The sequence below is a fragment of the Rhinopithecus bieti genome, unplaced genomic scaffold (assembly GCF_001698545.2).
Source record: "Rhinopithecus bieti isolate Rb0 unplaced genomic scaffold, ASM169854v2 scaffold_5889, whole genome shotgun sequence".
NCBI lineage: Eukaryota > Metazoa > Chordata > Mammalia > Primates > Cercopithecidae > Rhinopithecus > Rhinopithecus bieti.
This window is the reverse complement of record NW_016805277.1, coordinates 1,023,272-1,035,902: the sequence shown is the minus strand read 5'-3', so window position 1 is coordinate 1,035,902 and position 12,631 is coordinate 1,023,272. Positions and strand designations below refer to the sequence as shown.

General features: G+C 43.7%; 1 protein-coding gene across 2 annotated transcripts in view; it reads right to left on the bottom strand.

Moving 5' to 3' along the window:
• SAR1B (secretion associated Ras related GTPase 1B) overlaps positions 1–12,631 on the bottom strand; it is a 32,874-nt gene that overhangs the window by 15,827 nt on the left and 4,416 nt on the right. The window contains exons 2-3 of one of the 2 annotated variants that reach the window (XM_017871952.1): positions 3,916–3,991; positions 620–739 (exon numbers count right to left, since the gene is read on the bottom strand). In XM_017871952.1, coding sequence (XP_017727441.1) covers positions 620–739; positions 3,916–3,973 — 178 coding nt within the window. In that variant the 5' untranslated portion in view covers positions 3,974–3,991. The remainder of the gene's footprint in view (positions 1–619; positions 740–3,915; positions 3,992–12,631) is intronic. The other variant, XM_017871953.1, reaches the window with a different exon arrangement.

Here is a 12,631-nt window from a genome sequence, read left to right as displayed (position 1 = left end):
AACAAAGAAAAAAATTCAGGTTATGTAAACAAAGCAATGGTGGACTATTTACTAATCATGTCACAATCCCTCAGCAACTTTTTAATTACTCAAGCTAGAGAAGGGAGTACTAGCTGATAAAAAGGTATGAGTACTAATTCAAGATCTAAATATACTCCCTGGGAGCCAGGTCACCCATAATTTATTATTTTAGGAACAGATCAAATCACCTGATCATAATTTATCTACCAGAAAATGCCCCCAAAACAAAAAACTTGGCCAGGTGTGGTGGCTCATGCTTGTAATCCCAATACTTTGGGAGGCTGAGAGAGGCTGATCACTTGTGCTCAGGAGTTCGAGACCACCTGGGGCAACATATTGAAACCTGGTCTCTGAAAAAATAGAAAAATTAACTGGGCATGGTGGCACATGCCTGTGGTCCCAGCTACTTGGGAGGCTGAGGCAGGAGGATGGCTTAAGCCCAGGAGGTAGAGTGAACTGTGATCATACCACTGCACTGCAGCCTGGGCAACAGAGAAAGACCCTGTCTGAAACAAAACAAAACAGAACACTTTTGGTTACTGCTTATGACTCAGCATCATTTGATCAAGTATCACATTGTATATAGGAATATACTTACTGGGATGTAATGTTGGGACATGTTGTCCAAGTCTGTCATCTTTTAGCATGTGTAGCAATGTTGTTTTTCCTGCATTATCCAATCCAAGAAATACCAATTTACCAGTTTTCTTATATAATCCTGCAAAGCAAGAGCTATGATTGGTCAAAGTGATATCTGACACTAATTATCCAAATGAAGTTAAATTTGGCCCAATTAAGCTTGGAGTTCTAAACCTATTTTCAGTTTTTTTTTTTTTTTTTTTTTTTCGAGACAGAGTCTTGCTCTGTCACCCGGGCTGGAGTGCAGTGGCCGAATCTCAGCTCACCGCAAGCTCCGCCTCCGGGGTTCACGCCATTCTCCTGCCTCAGCCTCCCAAGTAGCTGGGACTACAGGCGCCCGCCACCTCACCCAGCTAGTTTTTTGTATTTTTTAATGGTCTCGATCTCCTGACCTCGTGATCCGCCCATCTCAGCCTCCCAAAGTACTGGGATTACAGGCTTGAGCCACCGCGCCCAGCCCTATTTTCAGTTTTAAAAAAGCTATTTTAAATCTATTCATGGCTGGGCACTGTGGCTCACATCTCTAGTCCCAGCACTTTGGGAGGCCGAGGCAGGCAGATCACCTGAGGTAAGGAGTTTCACACTAGCCTAGCCAACATGGTGAAACCCCGTCTATACTAAAAATACAAAAATTAGCCAGGTGTGGTGGCACACACCTATAATCCCAGCTACTCAGGAAGCTGAGGCAGGAGAATCACTGGAACCCAGGAAGCAGAGGTTGCAGTGAGCTGAGATCATGCCATTGCTCTCCAGCCTGGGTGACAAAGTGAGACTCTGTCTAAAAAAATAAAAAAATAAAAATAAAATAAATAAATCTATTCATGATTTGGGACTTCAGATAATTATAAAACCAAACTTCATCCCAGTCAATAGAATATGTGTGTTGCCTTAACGTATCTACAATGCCAAAATGCTGATTACTTTAATTTTAGAAGTATCAATCAGGTGTTGATTGATAGATAAATTGATAAATAGAAAAAAGGCAGCATTGACCAATTTATAATAGACTGGAATTGAACTGATAAATTTCATATTGAACTTAATTAATTGATTTATTTAGAGACAGTGTTTTACTCTATTGCTCAGGCTGGAGTGTAGTGGCATGATTACAGCTTGCTGCAGCCTCAACTTCCTGGGCTCAAGTGATCCTCCCACCTCATCCTCCTGAGTAGCTGAGATTACAGGTGTGCACTACCATGCCCGACTAATTTTTGTATTTTTTGGTAGAGATGGGATTTCACCATGTTAGCCAGGCCGGTCTTGAACTCTTGGCCTCAAGCAATCGGCCCACCTTGCCTTCCCAAAGTGCTGGGATTATAGGCGTGAGCCACATGACCAGCCAAACTTTATTTTTTCCATGTTTAATTGTCTAACCTCCACAGAACTGCATGTGAGCCAGCCACCGCACCTGACTGAAATAAACTTTTAAAGACATTCGGCAATTATAGTTTCAGGCCATCCGTTTTCTAATAAATTCATACTAAAATAACACCTAGTCCTTTGTCCATGCTTAAGTCTAAGAAGTAAATTGTTTGATGTCCTAATCTTTTATTTTTGGGGGGAGAAATATATATATATTTTTTATCATTAAGGAATCTACTTCTATGACTATCACTACTATGAGTGTCATGAAAAAGTAATTTCCCCAAGATTACATAATTTAAAAGGGATGCAATGAGTAACTCAACATATTTGTATGATTACAAAGCCCATGTTCTTTTTTTTTTTTTGAGATGGAGTCTCACCTGTGGCGCAGGCTGGAGTGCAATGGCCTGATCTCAGCTCATTGCAACCTCCGCCTCCCGGGTTCAAGCAATTCTCCTGCCTCAGTCTCCCGAGTAGCTGGGACTACAGGCACGTGCCACCACACCCGGCTAATTTTTTGTATTTTTAGTAGACACGGGGTTTCACCGTATTAGCCAGGATAGTCTTGATCTCCTGACCTCGTGATCCACCTGCCTCAGCCTCCCAAAGTGCTGGGATTACAGATGTGAGCCACTGCACCTGGCCTTAACTATTCTTAACTATTGCTTCATATATAAAGAGGCTCAACACAATAAGCACTATTATATAAATAAAACTAAAGGAGATAACTATAGAGAACAAAGGACCAATATTACCTAAAAACTGTAGCAAGGAGGCCAGGCACGGTGGCTCACACCTGTAATCCTACCACTTTGAGAGTCCAAGGCGGGTGGATCATTTGAGGTCAGGAGTTCAAGACCAGCCTGGCCAACATGGTGAAACCCCATCTGTACTAAAAATATAAAAAATTAGCCAGGGATGGTGGTACATGTCTGTAATCCCAGATACTCATGAGACTGAGGCAGGAGAATTGCTTGAACCAGGAGGCAAACGTTGCAGTGAGCTGAGATTGCACCACTGTGCTCCAACCTGAGCGACAGAGTGAGACTCTGTCTCAAAAAAAAAAACAACAAAAAAAAACCCACAAAAAAAACTGTAGCAAGGCTGGTCACAGTGGCTCACGCCTATAATCCTAGCACTTTGGGAGGCTGAGGTGGGCGGATCACGTGAGCTCAGGAGTTCAAGACCAGCCAGGCCAACATGGCGAAGCCCCATCTCTACAAAAAATACAAAAATTAGCCAGCCTGGTGGCACACACCTGTAGTACCAGCTACTCGGGAGGTTGAGGCAGGAGAATCCCTTGAACCTGGGAGGTGGAGGTAGCAGTGAGCTGAGATCGCGCCACTGCACTCCAGCCTGGGCGACAGAGTGAGACTCCATCTCAAAAACAAACAAACAAACAAAAAAAAGACCAGCTTGGGCAACATAGCAAGACTCCGTCTCTATAAAATTTAAAAAAAAAAAAAAAAAAAAGAACTGCTGGGTAAAGAAGTCTCATTTAGCATATTATCAACTGCTATTTATGGTGTATAAGCTATTTTATGGAACATGCATTTTAATAATAATCCTGTAAGGATTAAATGACATAAAGCATTAAAGCACATAGGTAAACTAGCTAATGAATGGTAGATATTTCTGTTAGTAATATTCCTAACACTTTAAGAGGTAGGAATTATTACTGCCATTTTACAGATAAGAAAACTCAGGCTAAGGTGAAAAAAGTAATTTGCCAAAGATTACTTAATTTAAAAGCGATACAATGAGTAATTGAACATCTATGTATGATTTCAAAGCCCATATTCTTAACTATTCTTAAGAGACTTGACACAGATAAGCACTATTAAATAAGACCAAAGGGGATAACTATAGAGAACAAAGGACCACCATTACCTAAAAACTGTAGCACACTGCTGAAACCACTGTAAATCCAATCAAATATGAAGGACATATCCAAATCTGATAGGGTCTGAAAAAAAAGTTTTTAATTTAGTAGTCAACATTAAACACCAATATACATTAAACGCCAATACTGTTAAACACCAACTCTGAGTAAATAATCCTACAGCAACCTTACTAAAAAGAGTTACACACTCTTATCCAAGCTGGTTTAATATGATCTATACTGTGCATAAAAAACAAAATGCAGGCCGAGTGTGGTGGCTCATGCTTGAAATTCCAGCACTTTGGGAGGCCTAGGAAGGAGGATTGCTTGAGATTGGGAGTTCAAGACCAGACTGGGCAGCATGGCGAAACCCTGTTTCTACAAAAAAATAAAAAATTAGCTAGGCATGGTGGTATGCACTTGTAGTCCTAGCTATTTAGGAGGCTGAGGTGGGAGGATCACTTGAGCCCAGGAGGTTGAGGGTGCAGTAAGCCCTGATCAAACCACTGCACCCTAGCCGGGGTGCCAGAGTGAGACCCTGTCTTCAAAACAAAACAAAACAAAAACACAAAATGACATTAAAGTATCAAGTAGAAACCATTCTTTGTCCATTAAAGTAGCAAAATGAAAAAGAATTATAACAGCCAGGATGAGAAAGGATGTGGTAAAAGAGGAACATTTGGTGGCAGCATAAATTGGTACAAAATCAATTAGGCAATAGTATATCTGTTAATATTATTTGACCCAACAATTCTACCTTTAGAAATTATCTTAAATATAGGCCAGGTGCAGTGGCTCATGCCTATAATCCCAGCACTTTGGGAGACTGAAGTGGGTGGATCACTTAAGGTCAGGAGTTTGAGACTATCCTGGCCAACATGGTGAAACCCCGTTTCTACTAAAAATACAAAAATTAGCTGGGTGTGGTGGTGCGCTACTGTAGTCCCAGCTACTCCAGAGGTTGAGGCACGAGAATTGCTTCAGCCTGGGAGGCGGAGGTTGCAGTGACCCGAGATTGTGCCACTGCATTCCAGCCTGGGTAACAGAGCGAGACTCATCTCAAAAAACAAAAACAAAAAAGGAAATTATCCTAAATATAGAGGCTGGGAGCGGTGGCTCACACCTGTAATCCCAGCACTTTTGGAGGCCGAGGCAGGCAGATCACTTGAGGTCAGGAATTCAAGACCAGCCAGGCTGGCAACATGGTGAAATCTGGTCTCTACTAAAAACATAAAAATTTGCTGGGCGTGGTGGCGCGTGCCTGTAATCCCAGCTACTCTGTAGGCTGAGGCAGAATTGCTTGAACCCGGGAGGCGGAGGCTGCAGTGAGCCGAGATCACGCCACTGCACTCCAGCCTGGGCGACAGAGCGAGATTTCATCTCAACAACACCACCACAAATTAGCTGTTCATGGTGGCTAGCGCCTGTAATCTCAGCTACTTGGGAGGCTGAGGCACAAGAATCACTTGTACCGGGGAGGAGAAGGGTGAGCAGAGATTTCACCACTGCACTTCAGCCTGGGTGACACAGTGAAAGTGTCTCAAAAAAAAAAAAAAAAAAAAAAAGGAAATTATCCTAAATATAGAAAAGTTTCAAGATATGTATCACAAATGTTACTTAAGAAAAATTTTAGGCTGGGTATGGTGGCTAGCATTTGTAATCCTAGCACTTTGGGAGGTACAGGCAGGAGGATGGCTTGAGCCCAGGAGTTCAAGACCATCCTAGGCCACATAGTGAGACCCTGTCTCTACAAAAAATGAAAAAAAAATTAGCTGGGCATGGTGGCTCATGCTTGTAGTCCCAGCTACTTGGGATGCTGAGTTAGGAGGATCCCTTGAGCCTGAGAAGTCAAGACTGCAGTGAGTCAGGATTGTACCACTGTACGTCAGCCTGGGCAACAGAGAAAGATCCTGTCTCAAAAAATAAAAAAAAAATACTTTATAGTATATACGGCCTATGAGGTATTTATTGAACCTCGTTGTGGGTGGTTGGGGAGAGGGAGGAAGAAAAATAGGGAGAAGAGAAAGAGGAGAAGAAGGAAGGTAATATTAATAAAGTAAGTTTCCAAGTCTAATTATACCTGTGTGGAATAAAAAGACTTTTTCTCTTTATGTTCGTCTTATTAGCAATTGGTTCCAGGTGGTAAATTTCTGGGTGTTATCTTTCTGTATTTTTCAAATGTAATCACATTATCAAGTTTTTTTTAAAGAGACAGGGGTCTCACCATGTTGCCCAGGTTGGTCTCAAAGTCCTGGGCTTAAGCCATCCTCCCACCTGTGCCTCCCAAAGTGCTGGGGATTACAGGCATGAGCCACCATGCCTGGCCATTACTGAATGGTATAAAAAATCTTTTAAGGGCCGGGCGCAGTGGCTCAAGCCTGTAATCCCAGCACTTTGGGAGGCCAAGACGGGCGGATCACGAGGTCAGGAGATCGAGACCATCCTGGCTAACACGGTGAAACCCCGTCTCTATTAACAATACAAAAAACTAGCCAGGCGAGGTGGCGGGCGCCTGTAGTCCCAGCTACTTGGGAGGCTGAGGCAGGAGAATGGTGGGAACCTGGGAGGCGGAGCTTGCAGTGAGCTGAGATCCGGCCACTGCACTCCAGCCTGGGCGACAGAGCGAGACTCCATCTCAAAAAAAAAAAAATCTTTTAAATCATAGTAGAAAATTCAGTATTTACTTGATATATCCCTTGATAAACCGATAGGGTAATATGGAAAATAAGAGGGAAAAAAGCCTCTTAAGAAAGATCACATCCCAGCCTGGCCAACGTGGTGAAACCCCATCTCTACTAAAAGTAAAAAATTAGCCAGGCATGGTAGCACACGTGTGTAATTCCAGCTACTAGGGAGGCTGAGGCAGGAGAACTGTTTGAACCCAGGGGGCAGAGGTTGCAGTGAGCCAAGATCGTGCCACTGCACTCCGCCTGGGTGACAGAGCGAAACTCCGTATCAAAAAAAAAAAAAAATCACATATATAAAAATACACTTTTGACCAAGCGTGGTGGCTCACACCAGTAATCTCAGGACTTCGAGTGGCCAAGGCAGGCAGATCATTTGAGGCCAAGAGTTCAAGACCAGCCATGGCCAACATGGCAAAACCCCAACTCTACTAAAAATACAAAAACTAGCTGGGTGTGGTGGTGCATGCCTATAATCCTAGCTTGTCTGGTGGCTGATGCACAAGAATTGCTTAAGCCCAGGAGGCAGAGGCTGCAGTGAGCCGAAATCTAGCCACTATACTTCAGAGTGAGATGCTGTCTCAAAAAAAAAAAAAAAAAATTATACACACACACACTCTCTCTCTCTCTTTCAGGGTTGGGTGTAGGAGCTTATGCCAGTAATCCCAGTTACTCAGGAGGCCAAGGTGGGAGGATCACTTGAGGCCAGGAGTTCAAGACCAGCCTGGGTAATAAAGCAAGACCCCTGTCTCTACAAAAAATAAAAAAATTGCTAGGCATACTGGCATGCACCTGTCCCAGCTACTCAGGAGGCAAGGGGATCGCCTGGGAGGCGGAGGTTGTAGTAAGCTGAGATTGTACCAGTGCACTCCAGTCTGGGTGACAGAGTGATACCCAGTCTCAAAAATAAAAAATAAAAACAAAATAAAATCACTCCAGCTCATGACTCTGACAAGTAATTCCTTCGCCTCCCTCATATCCCATATCCACTCATCCCTAGTCCTATCAATTTCTTTCAGTGAAGACTCATGCTTTCTTTGGTTCTCACAGGAACCACCTGGTCAAGAAACTTATGTCACACTCCTAAACAACCATCTTAACCTAAAATTTGTCTCTATCCTTCTTGTTTTTTTTTTTTTTTTTTTGAGACAGAGTCTCCCTCTGTCGCCAGGCTTGAGTGCAGTGGTACAATCTCGGCTCACTGCAACATCCACCTGCCGGCTTCAAGTGATTCTCCTGCCTCAGCCTCCCGAGTAGCTGAGATTACAGGTGCCAGCCACTATACCCGGCTAATTTTTGTATTTTTAGTAGAGACAGAGTATCACCATCTTGGCCAGGCTGGTCTTGAACTCCTGACCTCGTGATCCACCTGCCTTGGCCTCCCAAAGTACTGGGATTACAGGTGTGAGCCACCGCACCTGGCAACACATATTACTTTCTTACTTGCAGCTTTTCCTAGGTCAAAGTAAACTGCTTACCATTCACTGTGGATAACTCATACTTTGCCATCTTAACACCCTTTGCCCTTATGCCTGTAATCTCAGCACTTTGGAGCTTAAAGCAGAGCAGAGCCTGTCTCCAGGATTCATAAACTGTGTGACCTTGGACAAGTTATAAATTTCTTCTGAAAAATCTCTCAGGGTGTATAAAGATCAAATGAGGTAAAATGCATAAAATAAGCCTGGTTGTTGTTATTAAGAAGTGAGGCAGCCAGTTACAGTGGCTCAGGCCTGTAATCCGAGAACTTTCGGAGGCTGAGGCAGGCAGATCACGAGGTCAAGAGCTCGAGACCATCCTGGCCAACATGGTGAAACCCCATCTCTACTAAAATACAAAATTAGCTGGGCATGGTGGCGCGTGCCTGTAGTCCCAGCTACTTGGAAGGCTGAGACAGGAGAATCACTTGAATCCAGGAGGCGGAGGTTGCAGTGAGCCGAGATTGCACCACTGCACTCCAGCCTGGGCAACAGAGCAAGACTCCATCTCAAAAAAAAAAAATAAGTGAGGTCAGGTGCAGTGGTGGCTCATGCCTGTAATCCCAGCACTTTGGGAGGCTGAGGCGGGTGGATCATCTGAGATCAGGAGTTTGAGACCAGCCTGGCCAACATGTGAAATCCTGACTCTACTAAAAATACACAAATTACGCCAGGCACAGTGGTTCACTCCTGTAATCCCAGCATTTTGGGAAGCTGAGGCAGGTGGATCATCTGAGGTCAGGAGTTCAAGACCAGCCTGGCCAACGTGGTGAAACCCCGACTGTACTAAAAATACAAAAATTAGCCGGGTATGGTCATGGGCCCCTGTAATCCCAGCTACTCAGGAGGCTGAGGCAGGAGAATTACTTGAACCCAAGAGGCATAGGTTGCAGTGAGTGGAGATTGCGCCACTGCACTCCAGCCTGGGTGACAGAGTGAGATCTCAAAAAAAAAAAAAAAAAAAAAAATTAGGCAGGCGTGGTGGTGCACACCTGTAGTCCCAGCTACTCAGGAGGCTGAGGTGGGACGACTGCTTGAGCCTCGGAGGTAGAGATTGTAGTGAGCCAAGACTGCACCACTGCACTCCAGCCAGGGTGACAGTAAATGAGTTAAGAGGTTAATAGGTGAGGCAGTGAGGAGAGATTCCTGTTTCAAAAAATTTCAAATGGTAAAAAACTAAAATCATTTTTTTAAAATGTGGGAAATGGGATAAGGGAAGGAGATTTTCTCTCTCTTTTTTTTGAGACAGAGTCTTGCTCTGGTGCCCAGGCTGGAGTACAATGGCTCGATCTCGGCTCACTGCAACCTTCTCCTCCCAGGTTCAAGCAATCCTTCTGCCTCAGCCTCTCGAGTAGCTGGGATTATAGGCAGGCACCGCTACGCCTGACTAATTTTTATATTTTTTGTAGAGACTGGGTTTCACCATATTGGCCGGGCTGGTCTCGAACTCCTGACCTCAAGTGATCCACCTGCCTTGGCCTCCAAAAGTGCTGGGATTACAGGCGTGAGCCACTGCGCCAGGCCTGGAAGTGAAATTTTCTTCTCAAAGAGAGTGAGGCTTGAGTATGATGATAAACTGAAGAGAAGGAGCTAGTGGAATAGAAGAAGTTATAGGGAAGGAAGGAATTAACCAAAAGGGACAAAGTCCCAAGAGGAGCTTGGACTGACAGCATATCTCTCTGTCTAAGATTAGAAGGAAAGATGGCCAGAATATTTGTGGAGGTGGTGAGAATCTGACTCCAAAAGTGAAGGGGTATAGAGAATTTTTGAGGAGCAGAGCAAGCATTACAATAGCTACTGTGGGGAATGAATCAAGTTAAGAGTGGCAAAAAAAGCCAAGGACTCAGTTGGAATTGAAACTCAAGCATTCACAGCAGTGCCAATCTGTGCTGATTTACAACCTTCTACCCTCCACTAGCAGTGCTCAACATGGAGTGACTAGAGATTAGAATATCCAGGATAGAAATGAAAAAGGACAAGGGGAACAGGATTTTGAGAGTACTAGCGAGAGGGGCTTTAGGGATGTGATCAGAAGTTCAAGTTGAGTGGACAAAGGTAAAGAAAGGTAGTATACAGACATGGGGCGGTGATCAAAGGCAGGCTTCTAACAGAACAGAATTGAGAAAATAGGGTAGAAAAACTCTCTAAGCCAAAAACAGAAAAGGGTGAGAGAGGTGAAAGGTGGGCCAGAATTGTGCCAGCAAAGTGTAAGAGAATAGGGGGTTCAAGAATTCAAGAGAAGTTCAGGGTTGGGTGGTGGCAAACTCCAAGGCCTCGTTCTGGCATGGACAGATAAAAAAAAAATGAAGGTGAAAGATACTGGAAGCCAGGCTAGAGGGTACACTGTCCACATTGACAGGCAGTGTAATCACCTGGAAGACTGGAGGGCACTGATACAGACTGTGAATCAAGTGGCAAAGTCCTCACTGAAGATGATTGTTGGTAGGTGAGAGCTAAGGAATGGTGAAAAACCTTGAAAGAAAAAGGATTTTTTGCATAAGAATGGTACCAATTTGCTGTTGTAAAATTTGTCCCAAGAGAGACAATCTAATAAGACACAGACAAACTCTGCTTTAGAAGATAATAATATATATATTTCTTTAAAATTGTGGTTTCGGCCAGGCACAGTGGCTCACACCTGTAATCCCAGCACTTTGGGAGGCCGAGGTGGGTGGATCACCTGAGGTCAGGAGTTCCAGACCAGCCTGGCCAACGTGGCAAAACCCCATCTCTACTAAAAATACAAAAATTAGCTGGGTGTTGTGGCACACGCCTGTAATCCCAGCTAACCAGGAGGCTGAGGCAGGGGAATCACTTGAACCTAGGAGGTGGAGGTTGCAGTGAGCTGAGATCGAGCCACTGTACCCCAGCCTGGACGACAGAGCAAGACTCTGCCTCAAAAAAAAAAAAAAAATTGTGCTTTCTAGGAACCTTAAAACAAACTAGGAGTAACTAGAAACAATTAACTATTTTTTTTGTTGTTGTTGTTGTTTTAAGTAGAAGTAAAAATGCCCAACTAAGAATAAAAGTTACTTAGCTGCAAACAGATACCTGAGCCCAGAAAACAGGTTACACAACACCATGAACACACTATTAAGACATGTGAAGAGCAAAGGTCAAGAACAAGGAAACATACACACGTCAGCAGATTTATTTATTGCACCAATACCAAACAGGAAAAGTCTCTATGCAGATCAGAAAAGTGATCTACTCAAGTAACATGAAAATTAGTGCAAAGGATGTAATGGAACAGAATCTCAGATTACAAGTAACTTCTTAAAGCCTTGTTCCATTAAACTTATATGGATGGCTCATTTAAATGAAATATCCTGGATACATAAATCCATAGAGTAAGTATATTAGTGGTTTTCAGACTGAAGGAAGGAAAAATGGGGAATGATTGCTAATGGGTACTGGGTTTCTTTTTGGGATGATCATATGTTCTGGAATTAGATAGTGGCTATGTTTACACAACATTGCGACTATACTAAAAACACTTAATTGTACAATTTTAAAAGGTCGATTTTACGGTTTATCAACTATATCTCAAAAAAGCTATTATAGAAAAATGTTTAAAGCAAATTTTAAAAGGCTTATATGGCATTTATTATTTAAAACTGATTTACATGAGTAATTACACAAAACCATTTACTTTTGTTTTTGTTTGAGACGGAGTTTCGCTCTGTCACCCAGGATAGAGTGCACTGGTGTGATCTCTGCTCACTGCAAGCTCCGCCTCCTGGGTTCACACCATTCTCCTGCCTCAGCATCCTGAGTAGCTGGGACTATAGGTACCCGCCACCACACCCAGCTAATTTTTTGTATTTTTAGTAGAGACATGTTAGGCATGTTAGCCAGGATGGTCTTGATCTCCTGACCTAGTGATCCGCCCTCCTCAGCCTCCCAAAGTGCTGGGATTACAGGTGTGAGCCACTGCGCCCGGCCACTTTTTATTTTTTTGACACAGTCTCCCTCTCACCCAGGCTAGAGTTCAGGAGCATGGTCTCTGCTCACCGCAACCTCAATCTCAGGGACTCAAGCAATCCTCGCACCTCAGCCTCCTGAGTACCTGGGACTACAGGCATAGGCCACACTATGCCTGGCTCATTTACTTTTTAAAACCATATATTAATGGCCAGGCACAGTGGCTCACGCCTATAATCCCAGCACTTTGGGAGGCCAGGGCGGGCAGATCACCTGAGTTCAGGAGTTTGAGACCAGCCTGATCAACATGGAGAAACCCCGTCTCTACTAAAAAAACAGAAATTAGCATGCTGTGGTGGCGTACGCCTGTAATCCCAGCTACTCAGGAGGCTGAGGCAGGAGAATCGCTTGAACCTGGGAGGCAGAGGTTGCAGTGAGCCAAGATCACGCCACTGCACTCCAGCTGGGGTGACAGAGCGAGACTCTGTCTCAAAAAATAAATAAATAAATAAATATTTAGTTCGTGACCAGCTTTGGCAACATGGAAAAACCACATTTCTATAAAAAAATATAAAAATTAACCAGACGTAATAGCATGTACTTGGTGACAGTGAGACCCTATCTCAAAAAAAAAAAAAAAA